We start from the raw sequence: 24,439 nt of genomic DNA, 5'->3' as shown, positions 1-24,439 counted from the left end.
GTACCCTCTGAGGCCCTCTCTTCCCCCAAGCCACCGACCATACCCTTCGCCACCGCAGACGCTGGAGACCAGGGTTTCGATGGCAATACTTCAACCTTTAATACGTTTTGCTAGGGGTAAAGATGGGTGAGTAGGGTGTCTGGTCACTTGGATGGGAGAGAGCTGGGGCTCTAGAATCCAGATCTAGCGCCCATCTCCCTGGAGGCAGCTGCCATAGGCTCAGGGCCAGAATGAGGAGTCCTCACCCGCGCCCCCTCCTCTGAGTTAAGCAGGCCCATGTGGCCTCACAGGGTCAGCTGGGGGAAGATGGGGTTGCCTGGGCCCCAGGGTCTTCCCCAAGCCCTTGAATTCCCCTCGCTCCCGGTCAGAGAACAGCGTCTCCCTGCACTCAGCCCCAAAGGAAGTCCAACAGCTCTGCTATCAGGAGACCCAAGGGAGAGGCGTCGAGGCGAAAAACCCAGTGGCCTGGGCCTACGAGGAGAGGGTCCCGGCGAGGCCGTTGGAGAAGGCAGAGGTGTCTCATCGATGAAGGTGGTGATCTCCTCCCGGAAGAAGCCAGGACCTCGTGGGGGTCCCCCACCTGACCCCAGAACCCCACTTTCTAGGAACTGGCGAAGGCTGGCTAAGCCCCCGCCTTCGGCCTCTTCCTCACCCTCCTCATCCTCCAGCCTGTGTCTCTGTCCCAGGTATTCGGGAGGGCCCCCGAGGGCTCGGCTCTGGGCTGGGAGGATCCGGATGTCATCGGAAGATGACCATTTGTGCAGGAAGGAGCCTGGTGCCCGAGGAGTGGAGAAGATGTTGGTCTCATCGTGGGACAATCGGCGGGACAGGGGGACCTGGGAAGAGGAGCAGGTGAGACCTGGAGGTACTGTGGAGACTGAGGCAGAGGCGGCAGAAAGCCGAGCGGGGTCTGGTCTCTGCAAACGGCGTCATTCTCTTCCGTTTCTCCAAAGCATTTACTCTGGCAGGTAACCCTGGTTCTGAGAGGCCTGAGGGGGCCATTCTTTCCCTCATCCTTCCTTCATCTGCCCCCTAGGGTGCCCTGCAGTCCAGAGCCAGGGGGCCAGAAGAGAGGGGGACCCTTCTCCCCGTACCTGTAAATAGTGTACTCTCTCAAGAGGCGGAAATAGCATGTGCCGGCCAGGCAGCAGTTTGACCTGGGTGGGGTCCCGACCCCCTGACCCTGTGGCCCCATTAGCATCAAAACGAATTTTGCACACTCGACCGTCTGTGTAGTCGTCACAGGCTCCATCTAGGAGAGAGAAGCAGCAGAGTGGTTACAGGCAGAGACCACCCACCCTCTCTCCACCCCCTTCCCAAGGTCCAGGAGGAACCTTTGGTTCCCATGAGCCTGTAAGTCCAGGAGGGAATGGCTAGCTTTGGTACAGTCACTGAGTCCCTGGTCCTTCACACAGACTTGTTCTTTTCCAAGAATTGTCCCAAGAGCAGGGCATCTCTTTCAGGAAGCTTAGCTTCCCTTTAATGTCAGACCTTCTTTGCATTAGGACTGAGGACCCTTTCTCTGGAGCTCTGCTTGGCATGGACCAAGCTGGGCGGTGCAGGCCGCCAGGCAGGAGCAGGGGCCTCAGTGCGGAAGGAAGCCGCCGGGCTGGGATGGCCGAGTGCACGATCAGGCTGTGCAGAGCCCGGAGTTGGCTCCAGCTCAGTCCAGCAGGGGGCACCCCAGGGCAGCACATCTCCTCAAGGAGAAGGGCGGTGGAAAGGACAGACACTAGCGGTAGCTGTCCAGGAAACCCACGTCCCCGTCCCTCCTCTGACCATCGTCGCCGTCGTCCTCGGACATGATAGCCACGCACTGCTCCCACACTGTGCGCACATCTGCACGGTAGCGCTCGCAGGACCAGATGAAGGAGGGCAGGAGCAGAGTCTGTGCCATGGAGCACCACAGCACGGCCAGCACCATCCATGGCGGAGCCGAGTCTGACTTCAAGGAGAAGAAGCTCACCACCTGGCGGGGGAGAGGGAATGACTGGTCAGGCGCGGGGGGCAGGGCCCCACCCAAGCCTGGAACCCACTCCTGATGCCAGAGATTAGGAAGGGGGGCGGGGTGAGTAAGAACGGATTGAACGAGGAAAATCAGGAAATGCTGTAGACAGAAGCCCGGAGTTGGGGAGAGACAGAGACAGAAAGAGAGGGAGGGAGAGATCGACATTGCAAGAAAGTTAGATTAGGGGAAACCCGGGAATGGGGCCTGGCTAGCGTGGTAGGGTGAGCCTAGGGTTTCCACGCAGGAGTGCTCAGAGACTGCGCGCGCCAAAGGGCAGCTGAGGGGCAGGCTGAACGTGGACGGAGGGGCAGGATGGAAGATGGAGCTGGAGAATAGAAATGAAGAGTGGCTGATGGAGCCGGGAGGCTGAAGTAGCGGGAGCTCGAGGATGGATGATAGAGACAGGGAAACACGAATGTCGGGAGGAAAGGACAGTGAGAAGACACGATGGAGCTTCTGCGGGGCTGACAGAGTTGGAGGGACCTCAGTCTCACCAGGATGGGCACCCCTGTGAGGGAGTCATAGAGAAAGACGATAGCGCTGACCAAGTTGGTGACCTGCAAAGATGTCTTGGCAGATTCAGAGCCATCCAACGAGGACCGCCGCTTCCCTCGAGTGTCCTCCACCACAATGGCCGGCACCTCGAAAGCTGGTCGTGTACCCAAGCCCCCCAGCCCCCCCACTTTGGCTCCCACACTGGCCCCAGCCTTGCGGGCCTGCCGAGCCCTCCGGGGCCGGGCCCACAGTGTCTGATAGAAAGTGATGGCCACGCAGACCAACCCCATGACAATGCCCCCAAGAAGCAAGAGGCTGAAGCAGACACCGAAGCCGAGGCCGATCTTGGAGACTATGAACTGGCAGCCTCGGGCGTAGTAGCGCTCCCCATTGTTATGCCAGCCTATGGAGGGCAGCGTGGAAAGGATGAAGCTGACCATCCAGATGCCCATGACGGCATGCAGCGCCTGCTTCTTGGCGTTGCTGAGGCGGTAGTTGACAGGCCAGCGCACCATCCACATGCGATGGTAGGAGAGCGAGGCGACGGTGAAGCAGGTGGCCAGGGCCAGCGTGTAGTAGGTGGACACAAAGACCTTGCAGATGCTCTCGTTCCAGTCATAGTCGGAGGAAGCCTGGCGCCGGAGCTGCACCACAGCAAAGGTGGTGAGGGGCACGGCCGCCATGAGTATGTGTGTGCCCGCCAGGAAGCAGAGCAGCAACTCCAGGGGCTTGTGCTTCTGCTGTTTGGCTGAGATGCTAAGGATGATCCAGGCGTTGGCCAGCAGGGCCAGGAGCCCACAGGCCAGCCAGGACAAGGCGTTGGATCGGAGGGAGGCCTCTTCTGCCCCCAGCCCACCCCGAGCCATCCTATCCTCGGCCCCACCCCCACCCCCTGGAACTCCCGGGGGCGGGGGCTAGGTCTCACCCTGGAGCCCCGCTCACACACACCCCCATGCTGCCCACGATCCCTGCCCTGCAGCCAGGCAAGCTGACCCCACGTCTTCCTTACTGTTCAGCATTGCATGACTGACTCAGCTAAGCCCCGTGGGCAGGGCAGGGGAGAAGGCAGAGAATCAGTAGAGGTGGTGGTCCTCAGCCTCCATATTGGGTGGGGCTTTTTCTTAGTTATCCCCGTAATTGATGGGGGAGGCAAGCTTGCTGCTTTGCCATCTATGAAGCTGGCTAGAGACCTCTGATTCCCATGCTGGGACTTCCAGGCCTCTGTCTCCAGTGAGTCTTGACCAGTCAGTGCGGAGGGGTGGAGCTCAGTCACCTAGATAAGCTGTGAGGGAAGAGGAGATGGAGGGGCAAAAATTAGGCCTATGCTGTCCTCTAGCTCACGTGTACCCTTTCTCTAGGAACTAGAGAAATGACTGATTGCTGAGAGTCACTGGGGTCATTCAGGGCATTCTCCTGCCTTAAATCAGATGCCTACTTACCCATACGAAGAAGACCTCCTCTACTTTCAGACTACATGGGAAAAGTCTCCATGTCTCCATCTTTTTTAGCCCTTTCTCCCTGCTTTGGAATTACAAAGTTCCTTCTTGCAATAGCCTGTGCTCAGAACTACCCAGCCCTGTCTCTGCATCCCCAGATCTTTCTTCAGTTCCTAATGGGAGACATGTGATGTGTTCCTTCCTGAGGGCTCACGTTAAATGAAGCAGGCACCCTTCCTTCCCTTACATGCCATTTTCCTAGACCTTGCGGTCTTTGTCTCGGCCCGGCTTAACTAAGCCTGGATTTTCGCCCGCCGGTTCAGCTACCCAAGGAAGATGGAAGGAAGGAGGCTGGGACTGAAGTGGGGGGTAGCTAGGGAACCTGAGGGCGGGGAAGCCACTGACATCAGAAGCATCCAGAAATGGAAAGAGGGGGAACCAGGGAGAAGGAGGAGAGTTTGAGCAGAAGAGAAAGAGGGGAAGTGGTAGTATCTGAAAATAGAAGGGAAGGTTCAGAAACCCTTGGCGAGGAGATGGATATTGGAGGGAGGGGAGTGAGCAGGAGGATTATGGATGTAGGGAGCAGGGGACAGAGGGGCTGAGAAGAAAAGCTGGACCTTCCATAGGCTGGCTGTCCTCACTAGGTAGACCTCGGGTCTCCTCCTCTGGCCCAGAGCCTCAGTTTCCCCCTGATGGGGAGGAGGAGGAGGAGGGTCCTGATCTTAGCGACACCGTTCACCGAGACCTGGGGAGTACACTAGGAAATCACGTCAGAGGCTGTAAGGACCGGCATAATGGCTTCGGGCCACCGTCCGTTTCCTGAGGAAGAACCTGAGGCTCTAGCTCCCCCCAAGAGGTCCCAGTCCAGCCCCCACCTTCGTCTCCCCCCCTAGTCCAGTACATCCTAGTTGCCATGGCAATGGACAGCCAGGGGGAGGTGTAGGGAATTGGTCCGAATGCCCCCCACTGCCTTCCCCTACAGCCTTTGGACCCCTTCCCATCCACCCTCACCCCCACCTCCACCCCCAGACCCAGTTGGTGGCTCCGAAAGAAAGAGAGAGGGAGAGTCAGAAAGGGAGGGAAGAAGAAAGACGTGAAGGACAGTGAGAAGGAGATGAAGGACAGAGGGGGAGAAGGGAAGGGAGGAGGGCTAGTGGGGGCTTCCTGGCCGACAGGGGTCCCTCGCCCTTCGCCTTGATCGGGTAAGGTCAGGTGGCTCCTCCCTCCTGTCACCTAGGGTGCTCTCCAGGGCAGAAACAGCAGGTGGCTGGGGAGGAGGGGGCGGGGAAGAGGGGAGCGGAGGCAGCTGGCTGGGCGGGGTGGGGGGGGAGCCGAGACACGCGGGGGACCGGGCAGGGGTCCTCTTACCTCCGGCCGCGCTCCGCTCTGCCGGGGAGACGCACTCCCGACGAGGCTCGCCCGGGCTCCCGCCGCCTGCCGGCTCCAGCTCGCCAGCCCTCCTCCTTCGTTCGCTCCCTCCCTCCAGGCCTCCTCCCCCTCCGCAGCCGGGCCTCCCCAGCTCAGCCCGCGGCGCGCTGGTCTGCGGCCCCTCGAGGCTCCCGCCTCCCGGGGTCATCCGCCTGCGAGCCCGGGGTTAGGGAGCCGCTGGCCAGTCTTGGGGTCGGGGGTGGCGAGGGTGGGGCGGGGAAACTGGACCGCGGGGACTTGGCGGAGGAGGGGCAAGGAAGGAGCGGAGAAGGAGGGGGCGAGGAGGACGGCGGGGAGCGGGCTTCATTGGAGAAGCGGTTGGTGTCCTGCCCCCACCCCGTCCCGTTTTTTCAACACGAATGAGCCCGAAGAGGCAGCTGGTGTTGTTAGGGACCGAGGAGCTAGCTGTCAGGGGAGGAGGAAGCCTGTCACCGTGTGTCACTGTGTGCATCCTTGGGAGGGCTCTTCTTGGGTAGAGCTCAGAGGGGCACCTGAAGGCCTGCTGGAAGCTGAGGGTGTTTGTGATGCGGGCTGAGACCGCCTGTGAAGTTGGAGGTGGGTGCACGGATCAAAAAGATCAAAAAGGATGTGGGCTCTTGGCATACCTGTGTACACCTCTTTCTCCTCCCAGAACACAAGCGCACACTTACGGTGGGGGGGGACGACAACACACAATTGCCACACACATTACAGTTTCTCATAGTCCCTTTCCTTTCCCATACACAGACGGCAGGAAGGCACACATAACCTCATAATCTCTAGGCTAACTACAGAGTCACACACCCGTGCTTTTGGGATGAGAAGGTGGGAAATCAACCTCTAGGGAATTTTTTCTTCTCTGGGCGATTTCATCTTCTTCCTGGGCCAGGCCTGGCAGCTGAAGCCCCAAAGACTCCTGGGTCCCCAGAGAAATACATGCCCCCCCCTCCTCTCTCTCTCTCTCTCTCTCTCTCTCTCTCTCTCTCTCTCTCTCTCTCTCTCTCACACACACACACACACACACACACACACACACACACACACGAACTGCATTTTACTTATAGTCTTTATTTTTCTGTCAGCTGAGGAAGCAGGAGTCAGGGATGGGAATAAAAAGTAATCAATGAGGAGCCTGGCACAACTGAGGGGCAGGGCAGGGTGGGTCTTTCTGGAAGAGGCCACCAGGAAAGAAAAGGAAGGAATTGGGCTGGGAGGAAAAAGGCAGGTGCTGAGGCAGGAGAGTGAAAGAGGCCTAGAAAGCTGAGAATCAGAGAGAAACAGATCAAGCCTGGCAGGAGAATACTATAACTCTGGTCTCCCTGGATGCGTGGCAAGGGCTGAGGATCTCATCAAAGGACAAAGGACCACCCCCTCAGCATAGCTCACTGTCCGGGCTCTGCATGCAGTGAGTGGCAGGTCTCTGCACGGTGGGTTCTCTTGGCCTTGCTCTAAGTGAACTGGGCTTTTGTCCTCCAGTAAAGGAATCCACAAACAGCAGTGGTCAGGGAGGGATTCAAACAAGAATTGCTCCTCTATCCTCTTGCGATCTGGAGACAGGCCGTCTTGTGGGTGCTGTGCTCCCACAAGGCACATGCCTGTGACTGGCTCCAGAGACCTCCCTGCCCTTCACCCCTGTGTCACAGATAGTGGCTCTAGCAATCAGGAGCCCTGGGTTAGTCCTGACACCCACGCTAGTTACCTGTGTCACCTGGGGTAGCCATTCAACCTTAGTTCCATTTTATCGGAGATGCTTGGCCATTTCTGCCATCTTGGTCATCACTGTCAGCTTGTAGGATTTCAGAGTGAGTGTGTGTGTGTGTGTGTGTGTACATAAGGGCACGGCACATGAGTGGAGGACAACTTTTGAGAGTCAGTTCTCTCCTTCCATCCTCGGGGATCGAACTCAGATCCTCAGGTTTGGCAGCAAGAGCTTTTACTGCTGAATCATTTTACTTGCCTACATGTAAGGTTTTTGAAAGGGTTAAATACCAAGGACATTAAGCTGGCTGATACATTAACTACGGATAAGTGTGTGGCTATGTGCAGGGGCATGTGGCCTGCGTGTATGTTGGAATACTGATACATTAACTACGGATAAGTGTGTGACTATGTGCAGGGGCATGTGGCCTGCGTGTGTGTTGGTATACTAGCCAGAATGTGAGCCCAGTCTTGCCAACACAAAGTGAGGAGCAGGCAGCACAGGAAGCTGAGGCTGATGTCAGCAGTTTGGGGTCCACATCTGTCCCCGAAAGGCTGTGCGATCTCCACAAGCCTCCACTCAGTTCAGTCCCAGGGCCCTCTCTTGGAAAGCGTGCTGTGGGTTCCCATATGCCAGCCCACCATCTATGCCCGGCTGATTCTGTTCACTGCCCTTAGATCCAAACAGACAGCCGGAAAGAGGCTCTGAACAAGAATCAGAGAAGGGCTGAGGTCCTGGTGAAAAGGAAGCTGGGAAAGATAAACAGTGTGTTTAATCGTCTGGAAAGTAGAGAGCAAGCTTACTTTGAGCTTGGGAATAGAGGGGGAGAAACAGTGGCCAGTTTCGGAAGAGGAGGCCGGAGGCTGGAGGCACTGCGTCTGCTACATTCATCTGGTCCACAGGCCTCAGCAGACAGGGCAAGGCACAGTTGTAGGGCTGCCGGTGGGGCCAGGCCTCAAATGAGATTCTGAGTCTTCTGCATCCGGCTGGAAAAAGAGGAGTAAGGGGAGCAAACCCACCCTCCCAGCCTCTCGGGGTGCTACGGCTTCCATGGCTCCCGGAACCCACTTTTCTCTGGCAGCACAGGGGTACCGAGGGACATCGGTCCTCGCTGCAGCATCTGTCCAGACACACCACAGGCCTACTCCGCCTCTGCCAGCCCTTTGCCTGTCCGTTTTCCACGCTCTCTCCACCACCCCATCTCCTTGCTCCTTCCTTCCTTTTCAAGTCCCTCACCGGTTTCCTTCCTTCCCTTTCCCCCTCCTCTCCCCCTCCTCCCTCTCCCTCCCTCCCTCCTCTCAGCCCAGATCCTTACTGGGGACACTGGCAGGTCTTCTTCTCACTCAGGAGCCTCTTGATCTGAGACATCCGTTCTGCCTGGCGCTGCCCAGGGACAAGGAGAGGAGTTGTGAGGGTCCCAGTCCTCCAGGAGGGAGGTGCCCCTCGGAGGGGGGAGAGGGGGGAGCTGGCAGAGAAGAAGCATTCACTGTGGCTTAAGCTACCTGTCCTGTCAGAGGCAGGGCCTGGTCTGCAGTGAGGAACTTCAGGGGCTAACAGGGAGAGCTAAGTCAGACCCAGCCAGTGGCAGGGTGCTCAGCCTCACATACAAGATACTGTGCTTGGGGGCCCCGTGGGGGGTGATGGGATCCCACTCACCTGCTGGTGCCTGCACCTGACACAGCAGAGGATGCAGAGTCCAATGAAGGTCAGAAAGCTGAAGATGCCCCCCAGCACGAGAGCCAGGAACGTTGGCTGGTCCTGCTTCAGCCCTCTGGATGAAACTGAGAGAGAGAGAGAGAGAGAGAGAGAGAAGAGAGAGAGAGAGAGAGAGAGAAAAGCACAGGTGGGGGGTGTATTTGGCTGGAGATGTAGCTCTGGTAGAGGGAGCCCTGGGTTCCATCCCAAGCACAGTCAAGAAATAGATGCTCAATGCCTCCATCTAGGGACAGTCTTACCTGTGGTCCCAGATCAGAGAGAAGAGCTGAGGACATAGGATTCTCAAAGGCCACTAGGCCTTCCTTGGGAGTACAGAACAGGGAAGGAAGTTTTTTTTTTCTTACACAGTTCTCTAGAGAGCTAGAAGTCAGGGGCCTGAAGTCAGGGCCTGTGTGTTTGTTTAGGTTTAGAGGGAAGCCATGGAGGAGGGCAGCTCTTAGCCAGGGGAAGGCCTCATTCCTAGGCTCTATGGAAGTGGGAACCTGGAACTAGGACCTCTGTCTTCAGGCCACTGTACATAACCCTTCATGTCAGAGGAGCTAGGGAGCTGGGACTCTGGGTCATCTTGGCTAATCCCTAGGAAGATTTCACAGTTGAAAAGGCCAAGGCTTAGAGTGAGGCCTAGGAATGTGACTTCTTACCCTGGATTTTGGAGCTTATCTTGAGTTCATCCCCTTCATTCAGTTCACACAGCCACTGGCCTGCCTCAGGGTCCTTCATTTCAACCACCTTCTCCTGCCTGGAGACTTTGTCCTGATTCTCCAGCTTCAGGGTCAGCTTCATCTTGGGGGACGTGGGTCCCCTCACCTCACAGGTCACAGAGTTGTCTTTCTGAGCCACTGCAGAGGAAGGAGAAGCAGAGACCTGGAGCCTGTTGCTCGGGGCTTCCGAGCACTTTCAAGCTGTGAGTGAGGTGATTCAGTAGAATGGGGAAAACGAGATCCTACGTGTGAGTGGTCGTTTAGCTTCTTATTTTTATGGATCCTATTTTCATGTCATTGTCAGGGAGAAACAGCCTGGGAGTGAGCTATCCTTGGATTTGAACCCAAAGTCGTGGTGACCCAGATTTCCTTTTTGCTGAATGTGACCGGTACTCTGCCAGGCCTGGAGTTTGCAGAGGCACACACAGCGTGTCCCTGGACAAACCGCTCAACCACCTGCACCACCGACGATAATGGAACGTATGAGTGCCTGAAGTGTTTGACTGGGGCCTGGCACAGTGCTCTAAGTATCAGGGTTAGTCATTGCTATTCGTGGAGCTGGTGAAGGGACGAGTTAAGGATACAAATAACTCATTGATGTTACAACCATTACTATGCGCAAAGACTTTGTTCCGTATTAAAAAGATGGCGGGGTGGGAGGCAAGACTCAGAGCTTCGAAGTCCTTCTGCTCTTCCAAAGGACCCACAGGGCAGCTCGCCGCCATAACTGTAGCTCCAGGGGATCTGATGCTCTTCTGACCTCCTCTGTACGACATGTATGACATACATTCCCCCCCCTCTCTCACACACACACACATACACACACACATGCACTCACTCACTCACACTTGCACACACACACACACACACACAAATGAAAATAAATCTTAAGGGGCTGGAGAGATGGCACAGTGGTTAAGAACACTGGCTGCTCTTCCAGAGCATCTGGGTTCAGTTCCCAGCACCCACATGGCAGTTCACACCTGTCTGTAACTCCAGTTCCAGGGCTTCTGACACCCTCACACAGATATAAAATAATAAATAAATAAAGGCGATGGTGATGCATGCCTTTAATGAGGCAGATCTCTGAGTTCAAGGGCAACCTAGTCTACAGAGTGAGTTCCAGGACAGCCAGGGCTACCCAGAGAAAACCTGTCTCAAACCAAACCAAACCAAAACAAACCAAAACAAAACAAAACAAGAAACAAACAAAGAAAAGGTGAGCATGCAGGTCTGAGATATCCAAGGGGCTCAGCCAGGGCCACAGGCTGTCAGGCAGAGAAAGAACTAGATTCTGGTTGTTAGTCTAAGCCTTGGTAGAGCCAATGTCCGGCCAGATGTTGCAGGAGGACTGTGGATTTCAGCCTCAATTCAAAGCCAGCCCAGTACCGGGTGCCGCTCAGTATTAGAGTTTGTGTGTAGCATGTATGAGGCCCTGGTTTCTGTCCCCGGCACCAAAAAAAAAAAAAAAAAAAAAAAAAAAAAAAAAGGAAGAGAGAGAATCAAGCTGGCTCAAAACCTGGAGACTCCTTCATCATTTAGCCAAACAAGCAGGGTCAAAGCATCCTCCTTTGGGGACCTGCCCAGCCATGGAGAGCCCCGGATGGACCCTCCCTCTTCATTTTACCCAGCATGCCCTTTTTCAGCCCACCACTCACATTTCATTACCACCAGGTTCACTTCCTGATGCAGTGTGCCTTTGGCCAGCGTTAGAGTCAGGTTTCCAGAACCAGCACTCTCTAGCGAGACCTGGGGTATCTTGAGGCGGAGTGGGAGCGATTCCTCCATCTGGGGCTTGAGGTTGTCCCTGGTCTTTTGCATGGACACCTTCTTATTCTCCAGGGAGAAGGTGATCCAGGGCTGTGGGGAGGGGGCCTTCTCTGCCCTCCACCTCAGCTCCCCCCGCAGATTTTCTTCTCCAAAGTTAAGTGGGAAGGAAAACTCCGCAAGCTCCCCTTCATTCTTATAGACTGTGATAGATGTCTTCTGGAAACCTGGAGGTGAGAAGGGAACAGAAATAACCCTGAGTGAGGAGGGAGAGGAGGATGAGGGAGTATATGGGGTGGGGGGCAAACTTATGGCACAGGGGATCAGGTCAGTTGTTATTTCTCTCTCCTTGGGACCCCGGGAGCCCAGAAGTAACTTGACCTCTGCTTACCATCCTTCACAAAATAAGACCAACATGTAAATAAGGCTTGCTGTGTGCCAGGCACCAGCCTAGATGCTGTACATTGTAGTTCTTTTTTTTTTTTTTAGACAGGGTTTCTCTGTGTAGCTCTGGCTGTCCTGGAACTCACTCTGTAGGCCAGGCTGGCCTTGAATTCACAGAGATCCACCTGCCTTTGCCTCCTGAGTGCTGAGATCAAAGGCGTGTGCCCCTGTGGTGATATTTCATTTGGGCTCTAACAAAGTTTGCCTGAAGATTAGATGAGGAGTTCACGGCCACCCTGGGCTACATGAGATTGATCCAGGTGGTGGAGGCTCACGCCTTCCTTCTTGTGTACTCCCCTAGGTTGCTGTAACAGACTCCTGAAGGGGGAAGGGACCTCAGGACAAACCTCAGCTAGAGAGGGGTCTGGATACATCCCTGTCACCCACTCCAGCAGCTCCCAAAACCAGCTGAAGAGTAAGGGCTGGGCGTTCCTGAGCCAGAAGGAGGCTGCAAGGAGCCTCTTACCCAACACTGAGATGTTTATATCAAAGTTATTCTTGTACTGGCTCTGGGTTACGGTGCAGGTCCAGATGCCACTGTGCTGAATCGTCAGGTTGGGCATGGAGAGGGTTTTGGAGCCCTTGACAATGCTATTCCTAGGGCCTCCGCACTCTATTGAGGGGTGAGTAACCTTGCTGCTATCCAAGGTAAGGGTCAGACTCTGCCCCTGCAGCAGGCGGGTGTCCGGACTGGCAGTCACTGTGGAAGAAGCAGATGACCCGTATCACAACACACCATCCCCAAGGACAAAGAAGAAAGAAAAAAACGAGAGTATCTTTCCACTGTCCCCTCTCCCAACAGAGCCTCCCCTCCTAACTCCCAGCTGCCCATTCCCAGCACAAGGCAGGGTTCCCCTCGTTCTCCTCTCCCTTCCTCCAGTTCCTTCCCCCTGCTTTCCTTCTCTCTCAGTCTTTGTCCCTCTCCCATTAGCCAAGAGGAGCGGTCCGACCCCCTGTGGTCTGTGAAATGTCATCAGCTCAGACATGGAAGGGAGTAAGGAGGCATCTGTGTTCCCGGGCTACCCCACTCACCTCTGTACACCCACAGCTCCACCTCCATCTTCTTGTTCTCAACCTCGCAGATATAAGTCTTTGAGTCTTCCATCTTAAGTTTATTGATGAGGAGAGGAAATGACCCTCTGTCCCATGCAGCTTTTTTTGAATCAAAACGGTCAGACCCTTCAAATGAACCTGTGAATAGAAGCCATACAAAGGAAGTTGAAATGCTCTGGTGTCCTAGCAATCCCTGACAAGAATAGTGCCCACAATGATTGCAGAGTCTTTACTTCACCCCTCAGGGAACCCCAGACTGGTGAGAAGGCCTGTCGTATCTATTTGTATGTGGGAACAATATCCTACTAGCTTAAAAAATATTATAAAACAATATGCTTATTTGGAGAGCACCCACTCACAGGCAGAACACTTTACACGAACCAACCCCAGTTGTCTTCACACTGATTCCAGGAAATACACACTGTTTTGCCTACAGTGCAGATATGGACTCTGTCACTCAGAGTTGGAACAATTGCTCAAATTCAAACATCTTAATAATTTGTCATAGAAGCCAGAATTATTAATGTATATTCAGAACTAAATACCTCCCCCAAAGATATTTTTTGGTTTCCTCCTCTTCGAGGCCTACTTGTCTGTCACAGACACCTTTGTGAGCATCCTGGTCGTTCTGTTTCTTGTCTTTCTTCTTGGATTTCTCTGGCGGCGGCTGCTGTGGGACTGACTTCCAAAGCAATGATTAGCAAGGGTCATCCCCTGCCTAGGACCAAAGCTAGCAGCTTCACTGGACACTGCCTTCTTCTCTGTCCACAGGCCGCCAGCTGGAGACCTCCCCACCAGACGTCTTCGGCGGCTTGCCTTGTACTGCTTCCTTATGCCATCTACCCTTCCCGGAACACCTTTCCCCCACATCCATTTTTCTGTATTTAAACTTCTCCTTTTCTGTGGCTGGGGAGAGGGCTAGAGTATGAGAGCGCTTGCATCATGAGGACCTGAGTTGGAAGCTGCATCACCCACGTGAAAAGCTGGACCAGTGTCACCACAGCTACCCCGATGCTGTACAGGGCAGAGACAGGAAGATCTCGGGGGCTTGCTGACCTCCAGATTAACCTCGTCTCAAAGAAATAAAGGGTAGAGTGATAGAGCAGGACATCTGATGGCCCCCTTCGGCTACCTACACGCTCACACGCACCTATAGCACACACACATCAAAAAGAAAAAGAAAAAGGAAAAAAAAATATTTTTGCCATGTTAGAAACTGAATGTAGAGGCAAATGCTCTACTACTGAGCCACACTCCTGGCCTGCCTATATTTTTTTTTAAATAATTTTATTTATTATTGGGCTGGAGGGATGGCTCAGTGGATAAGGGCACTTTCTGCTCTTGCAGAGGACCTGGGTTTGCTTCCCAGCACTCATGTAGAGGCTCACAAGCATCTGTAACACCAGGAGGATCTGACACCCTCTTTTGGTTTCCATAGGTATCAGGCACATGCATGGTACATATACGCACATGCATGGTACACATACATACATGCTGTCAAAACACTCATACACATACAAGAAAAAATAAATCTTCAAAAATTTTTATTTATGCTGGACAGTGGTGGTGCATTCCTTTAACGCCAACATCAGAGGCAGAGGCAGACAGATCACACGATGCAAAGGCTTGTACCACCCTGCTTGTGGTTTCTCCCTTTAAAAAACCCTCACCCTGAGAGAGCTCAGGGGCATCCTCCTCCACCGCTGCGACATGGACTAAGCCTGGACTTGCTTGTTATTAATAAACCCCTGTGTGTTTTGCATCAGATATCGGCTCTGTGGTGGTCTTGCGTGTGCGTGTGCGTGTGCGTGTGCGTGTGCGTGTGCGTGTGCGTGTGTGTGTCGTGTGCGTGTGCGTGTGGTGTGCGTGTGTGTGTGTGTGTGTGTGTGTCTCACAACACCAGCACAACAGTGAGATGGCTCAGCAGGTAAAAGTGCTTGCCGTGAGAGCCTTACTACCTGAGTTCAATCCCTGAAACCCACAGTAGGAAAAGAGAACAGGCTCCCAAAAGTTGTCCTCTGACCTCAACACATGCACAGTGACTCCCAAACATCCATATACACAAATACACACACTGATGATGATGATGATGATGATGATGATAAAAACAACAATAAATATTTAAAAAATAATGCTTTTAAAATGCAAGCCAAAATTTAGGTACAGAATCATAATTAGCTGGGTGTGATAGTGCACTTGTGGAATCCCAGCATCTGGAGGTGTGCAGGATCATCACAAGTTCAAAGCCAGCCTAATCTACATTGGAAGTTGGAGGCTTAGTAGGCTATATGGTAAGATCTTATCTTGAAATAAGAATCATAATCATAATATTATTAGATATCATGCTATGTCAGGTAAAACAGTAATAGCATCTGGAATGGTGGCTCATGTTTATATTTCCAGCATTTGAGAGCCTGAGGCAGGTGAATTACTGTACTGTTCAAAGGCAGCTTAGGCTACCAAATAGGACCTTGTCTCAAAAAACGAAATGATAATGGTTATTGTCTTAGTTATATTGCTGTGAGGAGATACTGTGACCACAACAACTCTTATAAAACAGAGCATTTAATTAGGGCTTTGCTCACAGTTTCAGAGACTTAGTCCATTGTCACCAGGGCAGGGAGCGTGGCGTCGAGCACAGCAGCACACAGTGAGGCACGGTGCTGGAGAAGGAGCTGAGGGTTCTGCATCCTGATCCACAGGCAGCAGGGAGAGAGAGAGACTGGGCCTGGCTAGCCTGGACTTTTGAAACCTCAAAGGCCACTCCCAGCGACACACTCCCTTCCTCCAACAAGGCCACGCCTCCTAAATCTTCTGATCCTTTCAAACAGTTCCACTCCCTGCTGAGGAAGCATCCAAGCAGCCTACGGAGCCTTTCTTATCCAAACCGCCATGGCTGTGTGTTAGAGGACATTATTTGATGGACTGCTAGAGTTGGCACTCAAATGATACTTATATGTGATATTGCATGAAATGGGAATGTTCACAACATATATCTGTTTGTTTGTTGTTTGTTTGAGCCAGGGTTTCTCTGGGTAGCCCTGACTATCCTGGAACTCAGCCTGTAGACCAGGCTGGCCTTGAACTTGGAGATCTGCCTGCCTCTGCCTCTGCCTCCCAAGTGTTGGAGGTAAAGGCTTGCACCACCACTGCCTGGCCATAACATACATCTTAAAAGCTGCTTTAAAACAATCTTTGTTTTTTCGGGTTAGTCATTTAAACCACAAAAATCCCTCAGACTTCACACTTCCACTTCTCTGTCCATCATTCTAATCCTAGCAACAGTTTGGTACAGGGTCTTCCATGCCTTTTTCTTTGCTCGTGCAAACATGTTCACATACAATCAATGTTCAAATTAAAATGGGGCTGGAGAGATGGCGCAACAGTTAAGAGCACATACTACTCTTGCAGAGGATTTGAATTTGGTTCCCAGAACCCATGTCAAGCCACTGACAACAGTCTGTTACCTCAGCTCCAGGTTATCTGATGCCCTCTTCTGGCATCCTCCCCCAACTGCACTCAGACACATTCATACACGGTTAAAAACAATCTTTCCAAGGGGATTATATGACATATTATGACATATTTATCGATCGGCTTTCACTTTATAGAATATCCTTGACGTGGTCCTTTATAGGTGGAACTCTTTCCTTCTTTTGGTTTTGAGTTTATGGAAGCCAATCTTATTCTAGTTTGAGATGTAGATTCACATGCAACTGTAAGAAATAAGAGCGTGAAATCCTGTGTACTCTTTCCCAGCTTATCTCAATAGTTACATCTTACAAAACTGTGGTACTCCAGGCAGAGGCAGCATGCACCTGCCTTTAATCCCAGCACTGGAGAGGCAGAGACAGGCAGAGTTCAAGGCCATCCTGGTCTACAGAATAAGTTGCAGGACAGCCAGGGCTACACAGTGAAACCCTGTCTTGAAGGGAAAAAAAAAAAAAAACGAACAAAAGAAAGAAAGCTAAAACACCCTCTTTTTCTTTGTGGACCTTCATCCTTTCTGTTATTCATTCCTATAATCTGGAATTTCAAGAATGTTATCTACTGTTACTTTCTCCCTTTTTGGAAGTGCTGTAGATTGAACCTAGGGCTTCACTCATACTCTACCACTGAGTCACAGCCCCGCCCTCAACGCTCTCTGTTAATAAATGTTTGGAAGCTGGAAATAAAACTCAGTGGTAGAGCACTTGCCCTGCATGTGGGAGACTCTAGATTCAAACCTTCAGCACAGCCCAAAATAAGCGAATACATAAATAGAAATAATGGCCAGATGTGGTGGCACACATCTTTGATCCCAGCACTCAGGAGGCAGATGCAGGGAGGATTTCTATGAGTTCGAGGCCAGGCTGGTTTACATGGTGAATTCCAGGCCAGCTGGGGCTACAAAGTTAGACTTTGTCTTACAACAGATAACAATAACAGTACAATAACAACAAGCCGGGTGGTGGTGGCGCACGCCTTTAATCCCAGCACTCGGGAGGCAGAGCCAGGCAGATCTCTGTGAGTTCGAGGCCAGCCTGGGCTACCAAGTGAGTTCCAGGAAAGGCACAAAGCTACACAGAGAAACCCTGTCTCGAAAAACCAAAAAAAAAAACAAAAACAAAAAAACAACAACAATACTAACAATGCGTGTGAACTATTATGTATGTAGACCATTATAATATGTACAGACTATTATAATGTATGCAGACTGTTATAATGTGTGCAGACTGTTCAATGTGTGTACACTATTACAATGTGTGTACACTATTACAATGTGTGTACACTGTTACAATGTGTGTACACTGTTACAATGTGTGTAGGCTGTTACAATGTGTGTAGGCTGTTACAATGTGTGTAGGCTGTTATAATGTGTGCAGATTATTACAATGTGTGTAGATTGTTACATGTGCAGACTGTTACAATGCATGTAGACGATTATAATGTGTGCAGATCATTTATACCTAATGTAATTATTGATATATCAGGATTTGTGCCTGTTACTTTGTTTTGGTTTTTCTATTTTTCTGTTTTGTTTTGAGATATGGCCTAATGTAGCCCAGTCTAGCATCAAACTCCTTCTGTAGCTAAGAATGACCTTGGACTTCTGATCTTTGTTCCATATCCCAAGTCCTGGTGTTATAAGCCTCTCAGGCCCAGACTATGGTGTGCTAGGGGTCTAGCCCTGGGTTTCCTTTGTGCTAGGGGTCTAGCCCTGGGTTTCTTTGTGCTAGGGGTCTAGCCCTGGGTTTCCTTTGTGCTAGGGGTCTAGCCCTGGGTTTCCTTTGTGCTAGGGGTCTAGCCCTGGGTTTCCTTTGTGCTAGGGGTCTAGCCCAGGGTTTCCTTTGTGCTGGGGGTCTAGCCCTGGGTTTCCTTTGTGCTAGGGGTCTAGCCCTGGGCTTCCTTTGTGCTAGAGGTCTAGCCCAGGGTTTCCTTTGTTCTAGGGTCTAGCTCAGGGTTTCCTTTGTGCTAGGGGTCTACCCCTGGGTTTCCTTTGTGCTAGGGGTCTAGACCTGGGTTTCCTTCGTGCTAGGGGTCTAGCCCAGGGTTTCCTTTGTGCTAGGGGTCTAGCCCAGGGTTTCCTTTATACCAGGCACTCTACCAATCAAACTACATCCTTCAACCCTGTATTTCAGTATTCCTTTTCTTGCCTTCCTAGAGTTTGATTAAACATTTTTTAAAAAATCATTGCGTGTGTGTTTGTGTGTGTGTGTGTGTGTGTGTGTGTGTGTGTGTGTGTGTGTGTGTAAGGAGGGAAGGAAGAAGAAGGAAGGGAGGCGGGAAGGAAGGAAGGAAGGCTGGACATTTAAACATTTGAGTACTATGTTATTTTGTCTTTTTTTTCAGAGCTGAGGACCGAACCTAGGGCCTCCACTGAACTAGATCCCCAATCCCTGAGTACTATGTTATAAGAGTTTTTTGGGGGGCTGGAGAGATGGCTCAGAGGTTAAGAGAACTGCTTGTTCTCCCAAGGGTCCTGAGTTCAATTCCCAGTAACCACATGGTGGCTCACAATCATCTGTAATGAGATCTGATCTTCTGGCTTGCAGGGATATGTGCAGACAAAACACTGTATACATAATAAATGTATACATAATAAATAAATAGATTTTTTTTAAAGAGTTTTTTTGTTGTTGGTTTCTTTAAGATGTTGTATTGTTCTGCGTGTGCTGGCACAACCCTTTAATCCCAGCACTCGAGAGGCAGAGGCAGGCTCAGCTCTGTGAGTTCAAGGTCAGCTTGGTCTTCATAGCAAGTTCCAGGACATCCAGGGCTACACAGAGAGACCCTGTCTCAAAAAACCCAAAAAACCAAACCAAACCAAACAAACAAAAAGATTTTTGGGTTGTTTTAAACCTTCTGTTTTAACTGACTCCTTTTGGCCAATATTTGTTCAGGGACTGCCCCTCCTTATCACTGCAGATGGAAGTAGAAATCCAAATTCCTTCCATCATTGTTGACCCTGGAGGGCCATGCCCCTCATTACTACTGGGCTGAGCGGAAAAGCCAGCCTGCGCTCTGATCTCACCCATATTGTAGTGTGGTGGTCTCGTTGCTGCTGGCTGATGATGGGTTCTAACTCTCCACCAGCAGCCCCTGACACCCCCCCTGCAGGAAGTGGTGTTCTTGCTTGTCGGGTGGGCTGAGTACCCAGGCTCTTCTGAAGCTTCCCACCGGTACTGCGGGAGCCTGTGGCAGGCTGGCCTGGATCAACCGTGAGCTCTCGGCTTCACCCTCTAGGACACCGTCCTGGTGGAGGTGTTTGGACACTCCAGTCCAGTCTCAGGAGGAGGAAGTGTGGCTCCTTGCTCGGTGTTGGCATGCATTAGGGAACAGGCAGTGTTTCCTCTGACGCTTGGCAGAAATGCAGTAATTATCTAAGAGGCTTTTGCCTTTCTAGATTGCTCCTTCCCTAGTCTTCAGTGAGTGAAGGCTGCCTTCCACTGAGGTCCATTTGTTCCTGTGCCTGTTCCATACGTCTAGATGGCCTTGGGCTCCTGGTCTACAAAGAGGTGAGGCCTGTGATGTTGAAAACTGGATTCTTACTACAAAGTGGCAAAGGACTTGCTTGGCTAAAGTGTGTGAATTTTCTACCGTTCTGTGTAGGAAGAATTTGCAAATAATGAAACTGAGTATTTAGCTGAAGAGATTTCTAAGCAAAAAGAACCCAGTCTTAAAGATTTGGAAAATTATCAGTCCACTCGTATTCTAAACATGAGGAAGTGTGTTCCAGTCACCAAGAGTTCATGGGATTATATGGGCAGAAACACTGCTGGTTTGAACTCAGGGGTCATAAATGATGGCAGGTAGGGATGCAATGGGGAAGGCTGTGGACTCCTTGATTGGAAGGGCAGACAGTAGAGGGACGTAGGGATAAATGTGAGCTGTTTTCAAGAGGAGGGAAAATCACCCCACCGGCGATTCGGGGATCATCAGAGCCATTATCGCAGTTCCAACAGGCTGTCTGGCCTCTGCCATGGGGACAGGACTCCACCCAGCAGAGCCCCGGGCACAAATCTAGCCTGGAAGCAGATTATGCTGACCTTTAAGATCTAATGAGCCCATGGGTGATGGTGCAGGCCTCTCCCAGCACATGACTGTCTGGAGGCAGAGGCAGGTGGATCTGTGAGTTTGAGGCCAGCCTGGTCTACAGAGCAAGTTCCAGGACAGCCAGGGCTCCACAGAGAAACACTGTCTTGAAAAACCAAAAAGAAAAAAAGAAAATCTCTAATGGAACTCGCCAAGGTCTGGACTTCCTAGAAATCCAGCACCCCTTCCTTCTCCATTTCTTCTTCTGGGATGGGAAGTCGTCTACCCTGTGCCCGTCCATCATTCTCTTTTAGGAGCACATGATTTGTCTAGTTTCATGGGGTCGTAGTTAGAGAGAACTTTTGTCTCTGAATGAATTCAAACCCAGTAATATATGTAACGCTCATGTCAAGTTTGAACAGCATCTGATGAAACCGGGAGGGGGGATAGAGGTGGGGAGTGGGGGGGGGTAGGGGGCGGGATAGGTCTTTAGGAAAGAGATAAGATTTGTGTGGGGGATGTATCTTTGTTCGTTTGCTTTTGAGACAGGGTCTTTCTATGCAGCCCTGGCTGTTCTATAACTTGCTATGTATACTAGGCTGGCCTCAGACTCACAGAGATCTACTAAATGCTAGGATTAAAAGTATGTTATCACCGTGCCTACAGAGATAAGACTTGTTGAAAGCCAGATCTGATGACCACCTGTAATCCCAGAAGGAGGGTTATTGGGAGTTTGAGACCAGCCTGGATTACTGACTAAGATCTTGTCTTTAAACAAGTGCCCCCCCCAACACACACACACAAAATAAACTAAGATATTTGGAGCTGGAGAGATGGCTCAGGAGTTAGAGCATTGACTTCTCTATCCAAGGACCCAGGTTCAGTCCCCAACATCCACACAGTGGCTCATGACTGTTTGAACTCCAGTTCCAGTGGACCTGACATCCTCTTCCACCCTCCTTAGGCAGAGGCTGCACACCTTTAATGCCAGCACTTTGGAGCTAGAGATAGGGGAATCTCTGTGAGTTTGAGGCCAGTCTGTTCTACAGAGATATTTCCAGGACAGGCAGAAAGCTACACAGAGAAACTCTGTTTTGAAAAACAAAACAAAACAAAAAAGTATTTGCAAAATGTGCTCAAAGGCACAAATTATCTACTGGAGATACTCTTATAACAAAGCGGAAAAAAGCCTAAATGTCCAACGATATGGAATTAGTCAAGTAAATCATAGTAGAGTTGAATAAGGAATTAAGCAGTTATACATGTCTACTTCAGATGACTATAAATATTTTTTAAAAATTTAAAATATTTACTAGTTTATTTAGAGTGTGTGTGAGAGTGCTCACTCACGCGTGCCACAGAGCACACGTGGGGCTCAGAGGACAAGCTGTGGTCATGAACTGAACATCAGGTTAGCAGACGAGGCAGCAGGCACCTTCAACGGCTGAGTCATCTCACCAGCCCAAGCGTATGTATTTATACACCTAGAATATAGACCCATCTTTAAAACACCTGTCTAGATATCAAGCAGGATCGGATTGCCTAGAACACAGCTTTCTAGAGGAGGCCCGGGGCCAGCACTCCAGTCCCAGCTCTGCCTCTAGGTGCTTGGAGCGGGGCCTCAGCTGCCTACCAAGAAGACTGTAAGTGGACTGCAGCTCTTTCCCAAACTCCAGCCCTTCAGACATTGCACATAGTCTAGCCAAATGCATCTACTTTATACAGCCTCTTAGAATGTACTCGGGCGTGCTGTTTGTTTGTTGTTCAGGGCAGGGTTTCTCTGTGTAGCCTGGCTGTCCTGGAACTCATTCTGTGTCCTAGGCTGGCCTTGAACTCAGAGATCAACCTGTCTCTGCCCCCTGAGTGCCGGGATTAAAGGTGTACACCACCACCTCTTGACTTTTTTTTGTTTTTTTTTCTTTGTTTTTGCTGGGAAATTAAATCTAGGCCCTTAGATGTTCTAGACACTCTATATCACTCACTAGCTGTTGCTTTTGATGGTATTAAATCAAGTATCATATAATCTTCATGGTCTATAGTAATAATATTTTTGAAATCATATACTTTATATGATGATTTTCCACTGTCCATTAAAGTCATGGATATTAAAAGAACAAAATTAAGATTCTACCAGAAGCCATTTGCCATCAACAGCTGGAGAAAGGAAATCCCAGAATAGAGAACCACTGAGATTTTGTCAACCCTAGCCACCATGGAACACTGGACTTCCTAGAACTGATTTCCAACAAGTTCATTCAACTTTCTGTTTTCCTCCCCGGTTGTGGAGCAGAGAATCCTACCTTTAGTCAAAAAATTATTCTGGTGTCCCAGAATCCTCGTCTGGTCAGGGAGCTTCCAGAAGAAGAGGCGGCCCTTCTGCGAACCTTCGCAGGGCAGTTCCGCCGACGCCCCTTCTTTGCCCAACACCACTGTCTTCCCCTGAGAGACAGCTGCCAGTTGTGCTGGGTAGAAAAGAAGGTCAGGCTTCAAGGTTACCGCCACCTCCCTCTGAGCGTCTGCCATCCGCCCACCTCCCGCACCATCTGCTGCTGGTCCTCGAGTCTGAGAACTTACCCAGCTGCAGCGCCAGGAACAGGTGCCTAAAAGAGATTCCTTGGTTCATCGTGGCCTTGCTGAGACGGACAGGCGGAATTGCTGGGGATCTGAGTCTGGGAAAATAGCAGGGGCGGAGGAAAAGAGAAACCATGACTCTTCGGCATTCCATGGGCCTGGAGCACACAAGAGCTTTCTCTCTCTCCCCCTCAGGACCTTTATAACCAGCCCTGAGAACCTTATTTGCATATGCTAAGCAGGCACCCTGCAGTAATGTACCACAAATTAAGACTGTGCTGTAGCATAATAGCAATTTTAACATCCTAAGTAATAGCAGCATATAACATAGACACAGAAGAAAGTATATTCATGGGTGTCAAATACAAACTACAGTTTCAGGCACTTCCATGAAGAGTTATAGTCTCCTACCCTGGCACAGAGGTACACATGTGTAATCTTAGTACTCAGGAGGCTGAGGCAGGAGGACCATGAGTCCAAAGACAGCAAGGACTACATAGTGAGACCATATCTTAAAAGTAAAACTAAAGGGGCTAGAGAATTGACTCAGCAGTTGAGATCATGTGTTGCTCCTATGGAGGACCCAGGGTCGATTCCTAGCACCCACATGACAGTTCCATCTGTAACTTCAGACCCCGGGGATACAATGCCCTCTTCTGATCCTAGCAGGCTCCAGGCACCCAGGTGGTGCACATTCATACATGCAAACACCCATACACATAAAATACATTTTTTAGTGAGAAAGAGAGAATATTCAAGGCCAGCCTCAGCTATATAGCAAGTTCAAGGCTAACCTGGGTTATATGAGACCCTATCTTAAAGGTGGGGAACCTACTAGTCTTTTAATAAAAGTTATTACAGCCTGGTGGTAGTGCACATCTTTAATTCCAGCACTCAGGAGGCAGAGACAGGTGGATCTCTGAGTTCAAGGCTAGCCTGGTCTACAGAGCAAGTTCCAGGACATCCAGAGAGATACAGAGAAACCCTGCCTCAAAACAAAACAAAATTAAAAAGTAATTATTTCTGATCTCTTTGCTTAAGAAATACCTAGTTTTGAACTGGTCAGTTGATAAGATGTTTACCATGCAAATGTGAGGTCTGGAGTTTGGAACCCAGACCTCACTTAAAAGCCAGGGAGGCACCTATAATCCCAGGAACTGAGAGTCAGGAACAGAGGATCTCTGGAGCAAGCTGGCATGGATGCCCATCCCCACCCCCAATATGCTAACTCAAACATACATACTTGCTCACACATAAATCTTGTTTTGAGAGACAAGACTATGAGTGGGTTTTGTTGCTTTGATAATTATTTAGAGCTTTGGACAAGTAGTTCATAAAAGAAGCTATTAGATTCTGATAGAGAAACTTCTCTTTTTAGTTTAGATTTCCGTCCTGGTTAGACTTGGGTTTTAAAATTATAAATGTTGGCTGGAGAGATGGCTCAGCCATTAAGAACACCGGCTGCTCTTTCAGAGGACCTGAGTCCAGTTCCCAGCACCCACTGGTGGCCTGTCTGGAACTCAGTCCCATAGCACCACAGACACACATTAAAACAAAACATCCATGCACATAGAACATTTAAAGTGTAAGCGTAGACTGACAATTTCATTTCGTGTACATAAAATAA

At 50.8% G+C, this 24,439-nt stretch overlaps 2 protein-coding genes across 6 annotated transcripts in view; both read right to left on the bottom strand.

The window, feature by feature from the left end:
• Positions 1-74: 74 nt before the first annotated feature.
• Positions 75-5,932, bottom strand: Gpr162 (G protein-coupled receptor 162). 3 transcript variants are annotated; one of them, XM_028892361.2, is made up of 6 exons: positions 5,308-5,932; positions 4,557-4,696; positions 2,503-3,785; positions 1,780-1,969; positions 1,095-1,252; positions 75-836 (listed from the first exon to the last, which is right to left on the bottom strand). In XM_028892361.2, the coding sequence occupies exons 3-6, from the start codon at positions 3,367-3,369 to the stop codon at positions 285-287; spliced, it is 1,767 nt and encodes a 588-aa protein (XP_028748194.1). In that variant the 5' UTR covers positions 3,370-3,785; positions 4,557-4,696; positions 5,308-5,932; the 3' UTR covers positions 75-284. The 3 variants fall into 3 exon arrangements, with proteins under 3 accessions (XP_028748194.1, XP_028748193.1, XP_037060036.1); XM_028892360.2 differs by lacking the exon at positions 4,557-4,696; XM_037204141.1 differs by lacking the exons at positions 4,557-4,696; positions 5,308-5,932 and adding an exon at positions 3,943-4,506.
• Positions 5,933-6,394: 462 nt separating this feature from the next.
• Cd4 (CD4 molecule) overlaps positions 6,395-24,439 on the bottom strand; it is a 26,280-nt gene continuing 8,235 nt past the window's right edge. For 2 of the 3 annotated variants that reach the window (XM_037204139.1, XM_037204140.1), the window contains exons 2-10: positions 22,816-22,910; positions 22,542-22,703; positions 12,706-12,864; positions 12,140-12,373; positions 11,121-11,456; positions 9,403-9,600; positions 8,702-8,826; positions 8,361-8,510; positions 6,395-8,031 (exon numbers count right to left, since the gene is read on the bottom strand). In XM_037204139.1, coding sequence (XP_037060034.1) covers positions 8,385-8,510; positions 8,702-8,826; positions 9,403-9,600; positions 11,121-11,456; positions 12,140-12,373; positions 12,706-12,864; positions 22,542-22,703; positions 22,816-22,864 — 1,389 coding nt within the window. In that variant the 5' untranslated portion in view covers positions 22,865-22,910 and the 3' untranslated portion in view covers positions 6,395-8,031; positions 8,361-8,384. The remainder of the gene's footprint in view (positions 8,032-8,360; positions 8,511-8,701; positions 8,827-9,402; positions 9,601-11,120; positions 11,457-12,139; positions 12,374-12,705; positions 12,865-22,541; positions 22,704-22,815; positions 22,911-24,439) is intronic. The other variant, XM_028892353.2, reaches the window with a different exon arrangement.

This window comes from Peromyscus leucopus, chromosome 3 (assembly GCF_004664715.2).
Source record: "Peromyscus leucopus breed LL Stock chromosome 3, UCI_PerLeu_2.1, whole genome shotgun sequence".
NCBI lineage: Eukaryota > Metazoa > Chordata > Mammalia > Rodentia > Cricetidae > Peromyscus > Peromyscus leucopus.
The sequence above is the reverse complement of the archived record's forward strand: the minus strand, read 5'-3'. Positions and strand labels throughout refer to the sequence as shown.